Source organism: Ciconia boyciana, chromosome 3, assembly GCF_034638445.1.
Source record: "Ciconia boyciana chromosome 3, ASM3463844v1, whole genome shotgun sequence".
Lineage (NCBI taxonomy): Eukaryota > Metazoa > Chordata > Aves > Ciconiiformes > Ciconiidae > Ciconia > Ciconia boyciana.
In genome coordinates this window covers 106,006,894-106,024,429 of record NC_132936.1, presented here as the reverse complement: position 1 = coordinate 106,024,429, position 17,536 = coordinate 106,006,894, and the positions used below count along the sequence as shown (strand labels likewise).

The window sequence follows — 17,536 nt, the reverse complement described above, 5'->3', positions numbered from 1 at the left end:
GGTATCCTAGAGAATTCAGCATACAACTCCTGTAAAAATTCACTCACCTAATTTTAAGAATCAGCTTATGATTTGCTCTTAAGAAATGCTGAAGTCTTCCCATGATGCTAAATTCTTTGAGTTTTTTGAAGTTAATGGGTTCTGAAGATACTCAATATTTCGCAGGATTGCATGCAAGTGAACACAGCAAACAAGTATCAGTTTTGTGTGATCAAATGTGTTCTTCTCTGCCAAGCATCACATGATTATGTTCCCACATATCAGTCTGCTTAACACGGGACTAGGAGTAAATACACAGCTATTGATAAAGAAAATTAAGTGGACATAGAAAAACTGATCTAATAATAAGGTGTATATGTTGTTAGAACTTTATTTTTTCAACACTGATGTTGTATCACCCACAGAAAAGATAAAAGGATTTAAAATAGTATCTTCCATGTAAATAGCCTATCCTGTCCTTCTGAAGAGATGGATCAATATCCAAAAAGGATGTATACTAATGCTGAAAATGATGAACAAAGATGAACCAGATACATTTATAGTCGTGAGAAAAAAACCAACAGATGTAACTTTTAAACTTTTTTTCTTTTTCTAGTGTTAACCTCACTTACAAATCTGTAATAAATAGAATGTGATTACAAGTCTTTTACTTGATTACTCTGGTTTTTTATCTTAAAGAATTTACATTAAATAAAATATAGCATTTTCAGAAATCATTTTCCTAAGATAATGCTTTTTCTGTTTTGGCAAAAACACACACACAAATTTTTTTTATTAATGTTGGAAGCTATATTGCTTAAAGATCAAGCAAAATCAATTAACACTACTTCAGACATAGTATACATCACTTTACAGAAAGAGTACTTTATGAGACATTCAGTCAACATATTGCTGTGCATTTGCTGAAATAGATTTATTGATTACATATCGGGTGTCTTATATTGTGTAGTTTACAGGACGATTACACTATTTGCCCAGTTCTGGAATAAGTTTTTCCAAACTTTTCAAAGAGAACAATCGATGGTAACACTGTTTGAAAGTCCTAAAGAAATAAGAGAGACAAAAAAAGTGTTAAAAGTTTGGCTTTCATAATTTAACCTTTTTTTTTTAAGGGATTTCAGAGCTTTAAATATTGTCTTCTAGTTGAATTTCATTATATGAATTAGAATGTAAAGTATGCAAAATAATGTATATGAAACATACATTATTATATGTACATTACTTTGAAGGAGACCAGAAGAATTGAATTATTTAATTGCAAGTAAATATGTATTTCAAACTCTAAGTAACTATAGGCACTGCAAAAATTTCCTGTTTCAAAACCTAGATTTTATAGTCTTTTGCAAATCATGGTATATAACATTATATTATCCTCCCTGGCAACCAGGTAAGTTAAAGACAGCAAGATATCCTTGCAATATTTTAACTTTTCTACCTTGTTTAACATTAAAACATGGATATTAAATCAGCTCCATGAGAAATGGTAAAAAAATGAACATATGTTAAATAAGTACTAGTGGCAACAAATTGATTAGGAGTTCTGGTAGAAAAAATACAAGCAGGGTGATTCCTGAATGCATTTTTTCCAGGAAAAGATCTTGGTTATTACACTCAATTTTTTAAAATGCAAATGCTTACAAATCTAAATTGAATAAGAGAAATGCAAGTGAACCTGTGTCTTAAAACTACAATGTTAATACAGCCAACAAGCAAGAAAGTCAAATAAGCTAAGTATTCTAAACAGTAGTTTGATTTAGCCTCTTACTAATAAACCCTTGTGGTAAATGATTAGCAAGTCCATAGTGTTTAAGATCAAGGTTTTAAAGCATTCTTAATAACATTATTTTCTTTGACCCTGAAATACTGGGAATAGTATCAGCAATACCAAATATTAGTTTTGCATTAAAATTGTTTTCCTCTTCTCAAAGTAACATGCCACAGATGAATTACCAGCTTTCCGGGATCTGATGATTAATTTTTAAGAAAGAAGTTGGTCTGAACACTTTCTACAGTTTTCTATTGTCAACATGATGCTCTGTGAAAGGGCATGGAAATGCAATGTCTTCATAAAACGTCTGAGGCCATGAGTTAATGAAAGCCAGAATTTTTACCTTTTCAACACATTTCCCAATTTGAAAGGTTTGGTTTTCTCTCAAAAACAGAATGAAAACGATTTTTTTTTTTTCCTGAAAAATTACATGAAGCAGAATTATCACTTCCTGGATAATTTAGATTTAGCTACCTCGCAGAACACAGTTCAGCTCAATCTCCATAAACAGACAGAGCAACAACAACTTCTGGTAAGCTTCATGCCAATGCTGACATGGCCCACCTGAGTTTCAGCTGCACTGCGGATTGCCAAACTGTGACCATATAATTTCTTACATCTCATACGTAAAGTTATTTGGTATGATTCTGCCAAACTGTGACCATATAATTTCTTACATCTCATACTTAAAGCTATTTGGTATGATTCCTCCAACATTCTGGTGCATAAATCTTAAAATAGCAAGGTAGACATATACATTCAAACTGAAATAGGCCCTGTGTGGTGTGAAAGTGAGTACTGCCCCATGCTTAACTGTTCACAAGATTTAATCTTTAATGTTTCTCTATGCCTTGTACTGCCCAATGTCTTACCCAATAGAAACAGCCTATTTGTGTATTTTCTTATTATACTTTAAGAATGGCAGAGTATTTTAATTTTCATTGTGTGTTTGGCATCACAAGCACCTTCTTCCTGCAGGAAAAGTTGTCCATATAATTATTATAATAGATATTATTATAACTCCAGTATAACTGCAAGTAGTTTCCTTCTAAAGTGAAGCTAGTTATATTTAATTCAGTAAATTCACCAGGCTAATATTGTTCACGGGAATAGAAAAAAAACCAGCTCTAGTTGCCAAGAAAGCAAACAGATAATACAGCTATAATTTAGGATTAAGCAGTAATTCAGAGCAGAATACAGGATCCTTTATTTTGAAAATAAGAAGTCTATTTTTAATTTACACGCAGGACAGTTAGGTACAGTTTAACAAAAAAAGCAGTGAACTTGGGATGAGACAGGGAAACCAGTAAAAGGTGTACACCCCCCACATCAGGATAAAATCAGGAATGGTAAGTCTGAGCATTGAAGAAGTCTTCATTTGCTGGAGCAGACGGCTTTTGCTATTAGGATGCCTGGCCAAACAAAAACAATTGCCTGCCAGAATTAGCTCCTTGGGACGATTTAGGAGCCTTTGAAGTGAACAGTTTTTTGAGCTGGAACTAAGCCCAGGTCCAGCTTCAAACTCAAATCAAAATGACAAAGAGGAAATTTTCTGTGCCACACGCCCCCTCAGTGTAAGATTACTTTGGGTTGGCAGCTGTACTGTTTATCTTGTTATTTAAAGCTATTTCACTAGATACTCACAACTGAGCATTTAAACAACTGGCTCCGATTATGACGACAGCAGTTATGTTTGACCACATTTAGGAAACATTACATAGTCTGATGGATAAATAAAAGTCTTGCTGGCTTTACAGTTAGACTAATTGAAGAACTTTAGAATGTATACTAGGTAAATGTTGCACAGTATGCATATAAAATGTAAATATCTTTTTAGGAAAAGAACCCCAGCCAGTTCTGTATTTGAAGATATAGGTTTTAATCAGGTTTCAACAGTGTGAGAAAGTAAGGCCTGAAACTACCACTTGGCCTTGCAAGATCTACGTCACAGTGCTGAAGCGAGTCGGTCCTACGGTATCATTGTAGCAGCATAAAGGGAAAGGAATTGGAAGCCATGTTCTCATGTCTATCTAATTTGATGGTGAAATGTTGCTTCAGTTGTGCAGTGAAGCACTGCAATGCACTACTGGTTGATTCTGGTAGACTGCCAGGATCATCTTGAATTTAAGCTGATTGCTACTTAGCATAGAAGTTATGAAGTTATGTAGATAATTCTTTTGAAGCTGCAAGAACAAAAGTTGTGAGTGGAGAAAAACAGGCTCCTTCAAAATTATTTTCATTGTCAGCCCCTCATTGTTGGTAGCTGGAATGAATTAGCTTACGTATGAATTCCCACCTATTGGTGAGATTGACCCTACAGTTTTGCAGTCTCAGGATCATAGGAGCACGGAGCTGAGCTTTATGGATTTTTTCCACAATGCGTTCTTAAATCATACCATATAATTCTCAGCATCAGAGACCTGTAATTCTCAGGACCGAGACCTATTTTTAAATTCCCAAATGAAGTTAATATAACACTTCCTTTTTAAACTTGTCAAGCTTTGACTCCTTTCACTCTAGTAAATTGTAAGTGACTCAAGTTCAACTGACAGAGCTTAACAAGACCTATGGACCCTTTCAATGTATTTGACTACTTGACTGTCATGTGTGCTCATCAGTTCTAAACATGGAGTCAAAAAAGGTGACATAAAGCCGCCAAAGATTTGTCTCAATCAGCACACTCTGATGTAATAGATTAGACTTGCCAAATGCTCACACAGTTTGTCTTTGGAATGTTATTATTAAAGCAAGTTCTAAAGATATTTTACATCTGAGTATGTAGACATTCATCAGTACAGACCATGTACAAATAACGCTGGCAAACCAACGAGACCTTGTAGACCAGCTTGAAGGCCTTTGAAAATGTGTTCCCTCATATTCTAGTGATAAATTTGCACTAACAGTCTTTCTTTCCAAACAATTTTGAGAGTACTGTACAATTTCCTGTAATATAAAAATGTGCTTTGGAATGAGATAGGAATTACAATTAATTATCTTTTTGGAAATTTAATGAAGTAGCAAGTCAGCTGCTTCAGACCAAAGCAAGAATAGGCAAACAGCAGTAGCATATCTACTCAGATTTTGAGGCCAAAAAGTACCATTATGACCATTTATTTACTGCTCCTGCGTACACACCTCAGGTAATTTCCTACAGCAAATCTACCAAGTCTGTAGTAATTATGACGCTGTAAAGCACATGATAAACTTAGAACAATAAGCTTCCAATAAACTTATGATACCTGATTTACAGCTTTGCATAGTCTTTCTCTGTAATGACAAAATTTCATTTTGTTGCATAAATAGAGATTTGGTTGCATAAATGGAGCTTAAAGTTGCATTAGGTTGCATGAATGCAGATTTCTGTCAGAGGTTAGGAGAAGCAGCACGTGAAGATGTTTCAAAGATAAATTGTATAACCTCTCTAATGAAAAGCATTCTACCTATAGCGGTGATGCAGAGCACTGAGTCCTCTTCTGAGCCAGCCTAACGATACTGAAGACACTGTATAATTGCATGATGTCAACCATGACACCATGTGCTATGCAAAAGGTAAACCAATCCATGAAAGGTTTGGATTTCAGAATAACTTTTTTGTAGTGCTGGAATTATATCTGTTGAGAAGAATCAATGGCAAAAGGAATAACTGAAAAGTGGGCACAGCTGCTAGAATCCTAATTCTGTCTTCATGCTATTGAATAGTAAAGACAGGGAACAAACCTCACTTTTCTTTAGCTTTAAAGCAACGTCCACAGGTACACATCAAGACTTTAGAGGATGCAATAGGAAATTCTGCGTAAATGTCCGTGCAGTAGTTACTTCCTTAGTGTAGGGTAAGCCCACTGAGCTATCTTGCTTTCCCCACAAGGCTGGAACACAGCTCATGTGCAGACCTCATTTGAAAACCAGGCAGTACTGCCAAGTGCCACTGTACAGCCATAGTCCACAACCCCCTCTGTTTAATACTAAGTGGTCATATTCAAGTATTCCCTATGATCCTAATGCTTGTACTAGTAAAATTAGAGTTTTAAATTGAGCTGTCATAGTAAGCCTCCTGACCTATTAATAGCCACGGAGGTCTCTAACAAGGAAGCAAACCAGAAACGGCAAGCTGTTACACAAGTAAAATGTTGATCCAGCTAACTTTTATTCTTAGCAAATTTATCAATACTGGTTAACAATACTTCCAACTAGTACAGGGCCTTCTGACATGACAAAATGAGTGTAACAACCCATTCTGTCAATACAACACAAATGTCATTTCAAGTGCTCAAAACCCACTAAGCTACCCTAAAAAAGATTGATTTATCTGCTCCAGTGTTTCTTTGGGGCAAACTTTTCTCACAACTGAAACCAATTAGTGGGCCTGGCACTTGTAGTGCAGAATGTAGGTCAGCATCAAGTAATAAAAAAGTATTGACTTTTCTCTGTCTGTAAGCAGCATGAAAGGGGTGCCATGGCCTTGTCGTATATGAAAAGAGCTCCATTAATTTCACTTATTTCAACCAGGGCTGTCAAATACTAATGCTTCTATTGCACTTTTCACACAAAGTACATTGACACCAATCCTGGCCCCAGTGAAACAAGTTTACAATATTTCAGTCAGTGAAAGGGGTACTATAATTTTTAATTCCCTGTTGTACATTTAGTCTCTTTAAGCAGCACTGCTCATAAGACCTATTGAAAGATATGAGCTGGGACATTAATAATGGCTACACACTTCTTCCCATGGGCAACAGAACCTATTTCTTGGGCATAGCTTCAACAGCTAATTAGCCATAAAGTTCAGGACACAGTTGTTTGGCGTAACTCTGTTTTTGTGGCTGGTGGGCACAGACTGCCAATTTTGCTTTCCGCTGTGGAGAAATATCCAAAAACGAGGAATAGGTCTTCTGTGACTTAAGGCTATAAAATGGAAAAGATAATGTGTTAACCAATTGGGTCAACTAGCCCCTTCAAATAAGAGAGAATAACAAAAGCCTGGATTGTGCCTTAGGGACTGGATCTCATTGTGTCAGTGCAGAGATACTGACTTCCAGGGAAAAGCGTGCCTAATCGGAGTTCCCTGTGCGACAGTGGACAAGTGACCACTGCTGTGATGAAGAGGGTAGAATTACACCTTTCCCTATCCAGCTCGCCAGCACAATGCAGAGGAGGAGAACTAGGAGCCATCATCTATCTCCTCCTTTGACTGTCTACTACTGCTACCAATTCTAAACCCTCTAAATTTTGTTCTTTTGGATAAGTGCAATGAAGAAACCTGTGCTTCCATGAAGACCTTATGAGCTTCTCCATATAGCGGATTGCCACAGCAGTGGTCAAACTGACCTAAAATGTTATGATCCTGTTTCCCTCTATTCTCTGCAATTTCCCTCCTAAACTGCCTGGGATTTTTTTTTTTGGCAAGTGAAGTTTATGGTTCTTCTTGACAAGCTTGAAGGCTCTGAATGTGATGTCTAACTCATTCCCTAATTACCTCCTGCAAATGCAAACATCATCAACAACAATAAAACTCTTTGATTTAAAAAGACTGGGTGACTATGGTAGAAGGCAATTTTCTACTTGCTTTAATGACTTTGTAAGTTCAAGTCTTACCCTTTGAATCAACTTGCTATTAGATCTTAAAATAAAATGATATTGTATAGCCATCATAAAAGGCAACTTTATAACCTTCTGTGTTACACTTACATCAGGCAAGTTCTTCCTACTTGTTAGTTTTAGTCTTTTATTGACGTTATGATAATGTGTTGTAAAAAAAATTCAGGAAATTATGTTCACAGCAGGAAATCTAACAACACTATTTTAATATGCCGTCTTCCAAACAGAAAGAGAAAACATTAATTGCTATTTAATTTATGTAACAAACATTATTATTACACTTAAATTTTCATGGAGGTTTATAACTATCACTGACTCTTACACATTTCATCTTTTGGAATTATAAATGAGGAAACCAAACTCAAACAGCGCTTACTAGAAATTATGAAAGATTTCTAATTATGGTTCATGAATTTGAAAAACCACTGATCTGATAATCACATAGGTTTAGATACTTCCTGCATGATGTGTCCAGTATGAGCAGCACAGCAGTGTGTGCTCCTCTGTGACAGCCTAACATGGAAACTATAACTTTATTCCTCCCTTTCTCTAATATTCTGAGAAGGAAGTGTTCTGCTGCTAATCTGTGCTCACTGAAGTTCGCTTTCTTAGCTCAGCAGCTAAACTGTGTTAATCTGTGCTTCGGAGATAACTGGCTAACACAAGTCAAGCTCTAAAACTTCTTGTCCTCATCTGTGCAACACAGGAGAGGATGTGTTCTAGCCTTGAAAAGATCCTGTTTCCGCTCCTGCATGGTTAGAAGCAGTTTGGACAAAGGAACAAAAGCATATCCCCCTACACCCTTCCATAGCTGCACAAATTAAGCTATGACATGACAGAAAATAATAATGCTTTTGAGAATGCAATAGTTTGAGCCATTGTACAAGGAAAGCACAAATATTTCTAAATGAATAAGATATTTTGCGATAGCTGTGTTCATTAAGGATTACAAATATGTCAACCCTTACAGTGCTCTTTCACAAGCAAAAGTAAATTATCTCTTGGCTTTGATGGAAGTTTTGTGAAAGGAAGGACAACGGAAAAAAGGGGAAGGATTTGGTCCAGTGAATTACTTTTTCTTGTAAGTATTGTCTCTCTAAAATTAACCTGGGATCTGAAACTAGCCTGTCCTTTTTTTCGTGTGTAATATAACCAGCAATGAAGATTTGTGGTCCAAATTTGCATTTGTTACATTCACTTAGTACCCTGCAGTCATTGTGGTAACCTAAGGGGAAGGAAGGGTGGAATTCCCAGCTGTACCCTCTTACTTCATTTATGCCATTTATTGATGATCTGCAAGCCAGACACTGTCTGGTCCTTCCTCCCAAACATGTACTAGCTTTGCAATGCTTTAAAAAGAAATATATTCTCCTTTACAAATAGCTGTTCAGATAATGAATTTATTTATGTGAATAAAGCTAATTACTGAAGAAGAATAAATCACCTTTATGTAGACACTTTTTAGGTACTTTTAGACATATTCAGAGCCAGTATCAATATTAAAAGCATAGTTTACCACACAGAAAGTTACAGTGCATGCTGTACCGTACTTTAGTCAATGTTATGAAACAACATCACCCAAATTCTGTTCTGAATGTCTGTATTTGAACCAAAATTGCCAAAGAAAATATTTTATTTTTTCAACTAAGATAGCCTTTTTTTACAAGTAAATTAAATTAAGAAACTAATGTGAATTTCTCCACAAGTTATTTCATACTTGGATACCCTTGAACTTTACTGAATCTGGGCTAAAAAACAAATGTGCCATTGCAATAGTTCAGTAGGTATTCAGAATCCCAAGAGGTGTTTATTTGCTATTTTCATGCAAATGCCTACTTCTTGCAGGGTATTTTAACAAAATATTTTTGAAGAAGGGAGTAGATGTTCATCTTAATTTATTTAAGATGTATAAATAACATTGTCAAGTATGAAAACACACTGCTGAGTAATACATAACCCTTTTATGAAGTTATTAAATCTGAGGTGGAACTATACACTACAGTCCTGTGTGTAGAAAAACAGAGTATTAAAAGCATCTGATGAAAAAGTAAAGGACATATTTTTATTGTAGTGCTTGTATTTTTAAACCAACTCCTTGTCCTGTCCATCACACACACTGTGCTAGCAACAGGATTTGTATTAGAAAATAATGCACTTAGGGAGAAATATCTTGACTTATGCCATTTATAAGCTGCCCCTTTCATTGTCTAATCTGTTCAACCACAACATTCTCCTTCCAGCTGAAAATAAGCCAGTGCCAAGTGTTGACTGCCAAGACAAACTCAGAACCACTTTTAACCTGCTGGACTAAATCCAGAAAATGTTTAACCTGCCAAGATCAAGTTGCAACTATCTCTAACTTGCCAAAATCATGCCACTAGGAGTTAAGGAGGAAAAATTCTGAGTTGAAATCCTCAAGTGAAAATATTTTTTATCTTTTCAGGTTAAGTTGTATCTGTTCAAAAATAAGTTGTAATCATTTAGAATCAATAATTAAAAAAGGCATGTTGATTGCACTGTATTTGGCATATGCAGCAAAACCAGTACTCCAGTTAGATTTCATCTGGTTTGACATTGTTCTGGATGATGCTTTCAAGCCTGATTGCATTCTGTGATGAAATGACTAGATATGCAGATCAAAGGAGAACAGTGGATGCTCTCTAGCTGAGCTTTAGCAAGGCTTTCAACACAATCTCCCAGAAAATCCTTTTAACCAGGTCGGTAAATTATAGTCTAGATGTGCAGACTAATAGATGTAATAACTGTCCGGAGTATCAGGTTCAAAGGGTAGCAATGAATGGTTTGTACTCTAACTGGAACTTGGGTACAAATGTATTTCCTCAGGTGCTACCTTGGGACCTATCTTGTTTAATATCTTCATCGGTGACCTGGAGGTGGAGACGGAATGCACTCTCGTCAAGTTCATGGACAACACCAAACTAATGGGTGCCATCGATACACTTGAGGGCTGTCATTCAGAGTGATGTAGACAGGCTAGAGGAATGGCCTGACAGAACCTCACAAAATATAGTATGGACAAATGCACCTGGCACAGACTAACCCTAGGAACAAAGCAGGCTGGAGGCTGAAAGGCTGGGTAGCAGCTCTGCAGAAGAGGACCTGGGGCTCCTGGTGGGCAACTAGCTAAACATGAGTCAGCAGTGTGCCCCAGCAGTGATGAAAGCTAAAGAGAAAACCAGCTTTCCTGTTTTATAAATATAAGCTATCTTCAGAAGAGATTGAAGTGACCAAAGAGGAAAAGGCCTTTCTCATTTTGTAGGCAGCTTACTTTGGAGATCAGCTAACACTAGAAAAACTACTCATCTCCCATCCAGTGTTCACAAATGTTCGCACTAATCGATAAAACTGGAACAATAGCTCTTAGGCTAATACCTAGTATTTTTTCTGTCCATATTTATTCATATATGATAACATAACTTTTGTGTGTCATGTTTGTCTTCATTTTTCAATGGCACTTTCTCTTGTGTAAAGCCACCAGTTCTTTGATACAGTTCAGGAATAGCATCAGCAACACTGATTATTCACTCTGGTGCCACAGATTTGTTTTGGCATTGACATGAAACTAGTTCTGTCAAACTGCTGCTGATTAAGAAACTTCAGGGAGAGGAACAGTTTATATTTATAGCCAAACATTATTTCAGGTTCAACAGTGTTCAGAAAAATGAAATGGATTACACATTAGCACAAATCTAAAAAACAGATTGTTGAACACTTCAAAAACTAAAAGCATGCTGTCTTGGTTCTGATATGAATACATGTTATATATACTACATGTAACAACTTGTGCAAACATTCTCTGGTAGTACATAAGCAAAAGTTTATTTCATTTTTCAGCTGGATAACTTCCAAACTAAATTCTACACTCCATTGTCCACATTGAGGAAAGAATTTAGCCTTAAACTTTAACATCTATGTCTTTAATGTCTATGCAGAACTTTCAATGTATAGCTGAGTACTATTATATCTTATAAATGAACAGGAACTAGGAATTTTTACAATGTTTTATATGCTAATTTATTCATTGACAGTGTAGTGGCAGTATAAGTTATACTGTAAAGTTTCCCATACTTCTCTGAGGACTTTGGATTTGACCTGAAGTGTTGAAATTCTTTAAATAGCAACACATTTTGGTCTTCCTTCTGCCAAAGGCTTGGGCATCTGCAAAAACTACAAATCATGCCAAACTCTTTGAGTGATATATGGAGGACCACAATCCACTAGGAAATAAGCTAAGACCAACTCATTCATTTCATTTAGGTCCTTCAGTGGGATTTGAACCATCCAGCCCACAAACCATGTCTCATGAGATTGCAGTATACATCCAGCCCACAGTAATAATGATTCATATACATATATGTGTATATGCTTTATTGCTACCTTTAGCTGGATTAAAAGCAATATATCAAATTTTATATTTCTGCTTCTTTTATTAGCTTTCTAGCACTTGATCAGCTGATAGAGGCAATAATGAAATGTTTTTTTATAAACTGGAGTTTGTAAGTCCTATCCTGAGAATGTAATATTTCAAAAAATAGCCTAAGCTTTGGGGAAAAAACCAATTACAGAAACAGCATTAAAAATGCCAAGCACTGGGCAGAAGCAATTCTGGATCAGTTTAAAAAAGTGATTGATGAAACTCTAATCTGAGCTGAAGGAACAGTTTCACAACAAGCTGTGACCATTCCACACACTTCATTAGCTGCCATAATTAGCCTGGTGTTTCAATTTGTTAGAACTGGTGGGGACAATTTTACTCAGAATGCAAACATCAAAAACCAGGGTGCCTCAGACTTCAGAAGAGGCTGATGAGAAGCTTTTCTAGTCTCTGTTAACTAAAAGATTAATTACAGCTGATGGGAGGCTGTACTCTGATTGTCACTCTGTCTATGTGCATTACTTTTAGCATTAGAAGAAAGACATGGTTGACACTACACTGCTCAATCAAGCAGCTTCGCATTAGTGTACAAAGTCTGTTAATATGCAATGTTCTTCTTGTTCCTCTTTTTTCTTTTTTTTCCCCCCAAGTTTGAGACTCTCATACCTAACAAGTTATACTTTTAAAAGAGCAGGGCATTCAGTTGTTAATGACAAGCACTTACCACTTATGGTGTCATTCCTTCATACAACTACAGGTGAGGGATCCTAACATGTCTCAAAGCTACTGGCTGGGAATATTATTAGTTCCTATTATCACAGTCAAAATGTAAATTCCTACTCAAATAGTCTCATTATGGAAAACAAAACCAATACAGTTCTGAAACAGATACTGTGGGCATCACAGCCTTTGTATTTTATACCCTTTACTTTAGATGCTGTTACCTCTGTACATTAACTCAAAGCTTGTAACGTTATTTAAATGGAAGTCTAAATTTGAAGTGCAAAGGTTATTCCTGAATAATTCCATAACTCTCATTCTAGAATATTAACAGATGGTAATACACCTACTCATAAATAACTCCTTATGTGGATATGCCTTTCAGTTTCCCTTCATATTTTATGCTGAGATCAACAAAAACTATAAGAGAAGAAATAATATAGTTTCTTATCTCTATCATGGAGAAGGGAACACCCTTTTAACCTGAGTTTATAAAGGGCATGTTGAAACCAGCTCTTCATTGCATTAAATGAATAAACACTGAAGTCTGTTCCAAAGTGTATATCATATTACTATTTAAAATAGAGCAAACAAATTCAGAGTTGATTCATGATATAAATTTTAAAGAAAGAAGCAGTAGCTACTTACCTCAAACCATTAAAACAACAAGCAGTCTGTATTACTTACAGTCTCTCATTCATTCCAACGTAAGTGCACGAAGCTATCTTTTACTGTGATTTTTCCTATTCAGGGAATGTAGATTACTCTAAAATCCATTTTATTTCACTGAAGTCCTACTGCTCTAAGAATAATCTACCCTTGCTCTCTGGAGAGATCTTCAAAACAACAAAAACTTGCAGTATTTCTCTCAGCTTGGGCACATACCTGGCATAACCTCTTAGAATCCATTCAGAACAGCTATAGGTATTAATAGCACTACAAATTATACAACTATTCAATCATAACGGGTCACTGTGACAAAATGTCATTCAGGCATCATTTTAAGATGCAACATTCTGTAATCCTAAGTGTATCTGTTACAAGAAGTCACCAGAATATGTGCTTGTGATTTTAGACTTCAATTGCAAACTCACAGCAAACATACATTTAAAGATGAGATAAAAAAACACTGTCTATTTTTCTGTGAAAATGGGTAACACTTTTTTTCAGAACATTCTTTCTAAATAGCATTTTTCTACATATTGATTCTATTCATTATGGGCCAGATCCTTATCTGATGCAAATTAGCCTAGCTCCACAGATATATCTCAATTATGCTAGGCGCTGAGGATCAGTTCTCATACCTGCATTTTTCAACATTTATATGGACCATGTAATTCTTAGCGGATTGTGAGAAGCTTTCTGTTACTTTCATTTCAACTCTATTTAACCAGCACAAACAAGGACTAGGTGAGTATTATCAAATAATAAGTAGCTTGCTTTTGCAGATATGTTCCGTAAAGAATTTTAAGTGACTTCAAAATATAGCCTTTTTAATTCAATGCTGTGGCAAATTGAATTGAGTTGAAATACATTATGTTTGGCAGATATATAAACAAATCTACTTAATTCCAAGAATGCTGAACAGCCCATCCAAAACTGTCATCAAAAGGCAAGGCCAAGCACTTCCCAGTTTAGTGTGAGAATTTAATTCCAACAAACAAAATAATATCCAAATAGTGAACACCTAAAAACAATATAAACAAAACAAATTAGGTGTAACTTCAAACTCTACTGTTTCCAGCTCAATTGGTTATTTTTTTGTATTAAAAGCTCTGCCACAGGTTACTGTAATGTACTCTAAGCATGTACTGAAGGAATTGGTCAAGATACTCTATTTCTAAAGACTTTGACTAAACAAGAGGCTTTAAAATGTTCAAGCAATGTGTACAATGGGAATTATTTAGAGAGTTAAAACATATGTATATCCCCCTCAAAGAAATATTTGTTCAAGTTAGCTCTTACTACAAAGCAAGATTTTCTTTTATGCCACTAACATACAAGTTACTTTATTAAATGAAGAAGGTAGGCAAAGCAAGACATTTATCATCCAACAGACAAATGACACAGAATTGCTAGTTAGACAGTATAATAAGTACCATCTAATTTTCTCTTTCGAATCAATTTATTCTTCAAAGCCTTGGATCATCATCAAGGGACTGCATTTTCCCGTTGAGAAATTACAGCACTGAAAATCAGGTTTTATAAAATACTCAACTAGTTACCGACAAACCCTTACAAATAACCACTACAATGGATTTGGTTAGAAAAGTGGTGACAGTATCTTTTCTTATGCAAATAACTGAATGGTTTGACTCTTCTCAGTCATTACTTTGTAGTATTCCCTCAAAATCAGACCCTGTAACTCATCAGTAACCTTCACCATAAAGTTTTTCCAACCTTTCTTTTCAGCCTTCCAGTTATCCACAGATTCTTTTCCACATTTAGTTAAACAGTAGCCAGGAATACATTTTGTATATTTTAATTTGCTTCACAGTGTTTACCTTCTTTCTACATCTAAGAAAATAATTTGAAAGATTGTTGATAGTTAATAATCATTTACATTACATATATCAAGAGCAGCATTTTTCAAAGGCAGCCCAGCAGCGGTGACCTTAAGGATTTTCTCAGAAGAAACAATCTACAGCTCAAGAACTTTTCCAATGGGAGCTCTGAAAGTAATCTTCATAACAAAATGTATTTCTGTAAATATGACACAGTCATTCAGTAAGGAATCTGGAAAAATCATTATGTCAACTGCCAAAAGTTGAAATTGTCATTTGCTTTCCTGGAAGACTGAATGGGTGCATCTTATAATGAGAGATATTTCATTCTAGTCCTGTGAATGAGAGGTAATGTCTGGTGTTCCCACTGTTGGATATGACTTACTCCTGCCTTTTAATACACTTCCTTCTCAACAGTATATTATGAGATTTACTAAAAAAAGCAAAAATTCAGAAGTAGAAGTTGCAAAAGTGACTTTAAGCCATTTTTTGTTACCCAGTTTCAGAGACCACTTGCTTATTAAGCTGGTCTGTGACATTAAATTGGGCAACACTGCTCTTTTTTTGTACTACCTAACCAGGTAGCCAAATGCCTGTGCTCCAAGGAGTAATGCTGCTGTGGGAATTGCCCTATGTGGAGGCAGGGAATTACTCAAGTTGATTTTCACATGAAGACACAGCAGCGTTTCGACTCACAATGGTTGTTCTGAGAGCAGAAAATATATGCTACAGGGTACAAAAGATAGACTTTTCATGAGTAGTATAGGATGTATTGTTGCAGGACCAGATCCTTGAGTTTAAATGATTTGGTTTGGTGCAGGACTTGGGATAGGAAGAAAAGTGAGAGGAAGCAGCCTTATCTTGGAAACAGATAGTTGATAACTCAAACTAAGGGTCCATTTGGAGCATCTGAATAGACACATCAAGTCATGCCAGCAGTAATAATCATACAGGAGCCATGTCATTGGCCAGGGATTGCTGGAGTGCAACACACTTTGGCAACAACCCTTATTATCCCTGACATGGCTCATGAGGAAACTGGTAGTGTAACAAGCAAACTCTTACAGATCATCTAATAATTCCCCTACAATAGAGTCACTTCTGGCTGCCACATTATGTCAGCTCTGCATTGCCTAGGAAAAAACATTGCAGTTGGATTGGGGAAGTAAGAATCTGATATTCAAAATATGCTAGCTCTTCTCATTGTATATTAGTAACTTCTGGCACAAGCCATACTAGTAAATATGGCCTTAAAAGTTTTAAAACATGTAATAAGGCTGATAGTACAGATGCACATTCATTAGCCAACATCACACTATTAGAAACTATTCTTGCATAATCTTTTTTTCCTAAATAAAATGAAAAGAAAACTAGCAAATTCCTTTAAAAAAATTGTCATGGAGTCACAATCAGAGAGAAAAAGTTTAAAGCTTCACACATACATTATACCTATCTCAAGTCCAATCACTGCAAGGTTAGGAAAAATGGAGTTAAGGTGAATTTTATTTAAATTTCAGTATAGTCAGGGATGGAAAAGCATGAATAGTGTATCAAACAATTCTGCCACGTAATGACATCATCCACTAGACACATGATTGTTGTGACTATGTTGTTGGTCCTACAAGGGATTAAACTAATTTTCAAGCAGAAATGACACCCCAGCCCCCCACCCCCGCCCTATTTTTCCCTTGCAGTAATACTATACCAAAGATAAATCTGCTGTGGAACCACAGGACACAGTGGTGTCAGAAAAATGTGGAAGAAAATGGGTTGGCCATGGCCACATAGAAGAGTCACACTCACTTTCTAATGCACTGAGATTTTCAGGCCATATTAGGTTCTCCTTGTGGACCTCCTCCCACATATCTGGAAATTACAGACCTACCTGATAATGTGATTCCACTTGGACCATAATGTGAGTGCCAATGAAAACCACAGAGGCTATTGAACATTCAGAAGCAGCAGACTACATAAAATAGGATGAATTCCTCAGACACACAGGGGGTTCTCTTTTTCATCATAGAAAGTCCAAACTTAGTGAAGTCACATGAGAGGAATTATGCAGTTGAGACATTCATAGATATTTGATCCTTACAATCTTCTTTATGGTAGAAAGCAAGTCAAAGATTAAGAATTTTTTCCATAGTCTGTTATCTCTATTGTCCCAGATAGGAAATTTCTGCCAGTTCTTGGACAAAGAGCCAAATTTACACCTAGTATAAATCAATGAAACCCTACACTTTGCATTATACTTATGTCGTAACATTCCTTATATAAACTCTGGCTTAAAATACTTAGACACACTGGTGTTTATCTGTTATATATGTCATGATTTAATTAAGTACTTCTGCAACTTCATATAATCTCAGTTGAATGGAACCACTGTCCAACAAAATCTACTGAAGCTGTTGATCGTGCCTTTATCTACACTGGCTGAATTTGAGCCTGTAATTCTCTGCCTCTGGTGACAAATATAGAAGCGATATAATTTATATAAGGAACAGCTATTGCCTGCTCTAACGGCTACACAATACAGTGTGAAAATACCAGTAG

General features: G+C 35.9%; 1 protein-coding gene across 1 annotated transcript in view; it reads right to left on the bottom strand.

The window, feature by feature from the left end:
• Window positions 1–466: 466 nt before the first annotated feature.
• SPATA17 (spermatogenesis associated 17) overlaps window positions 467–17,536 on the bottom strand; it is a 100,165-nt gene continuing 83,095 nt past the window's right edge. The window contains exon 10 of the mRNA XM_072856961.1: window positions 467–1,042. Within this exon, the coding sequence (XP_072713062.1) occupies window positions 962–1,042 (81 nt within the window). The 3' untranslated portion in view covers window positions 467–961. The remainder of the gene's footprint in view (window positions 1,043–17,536) is intronic.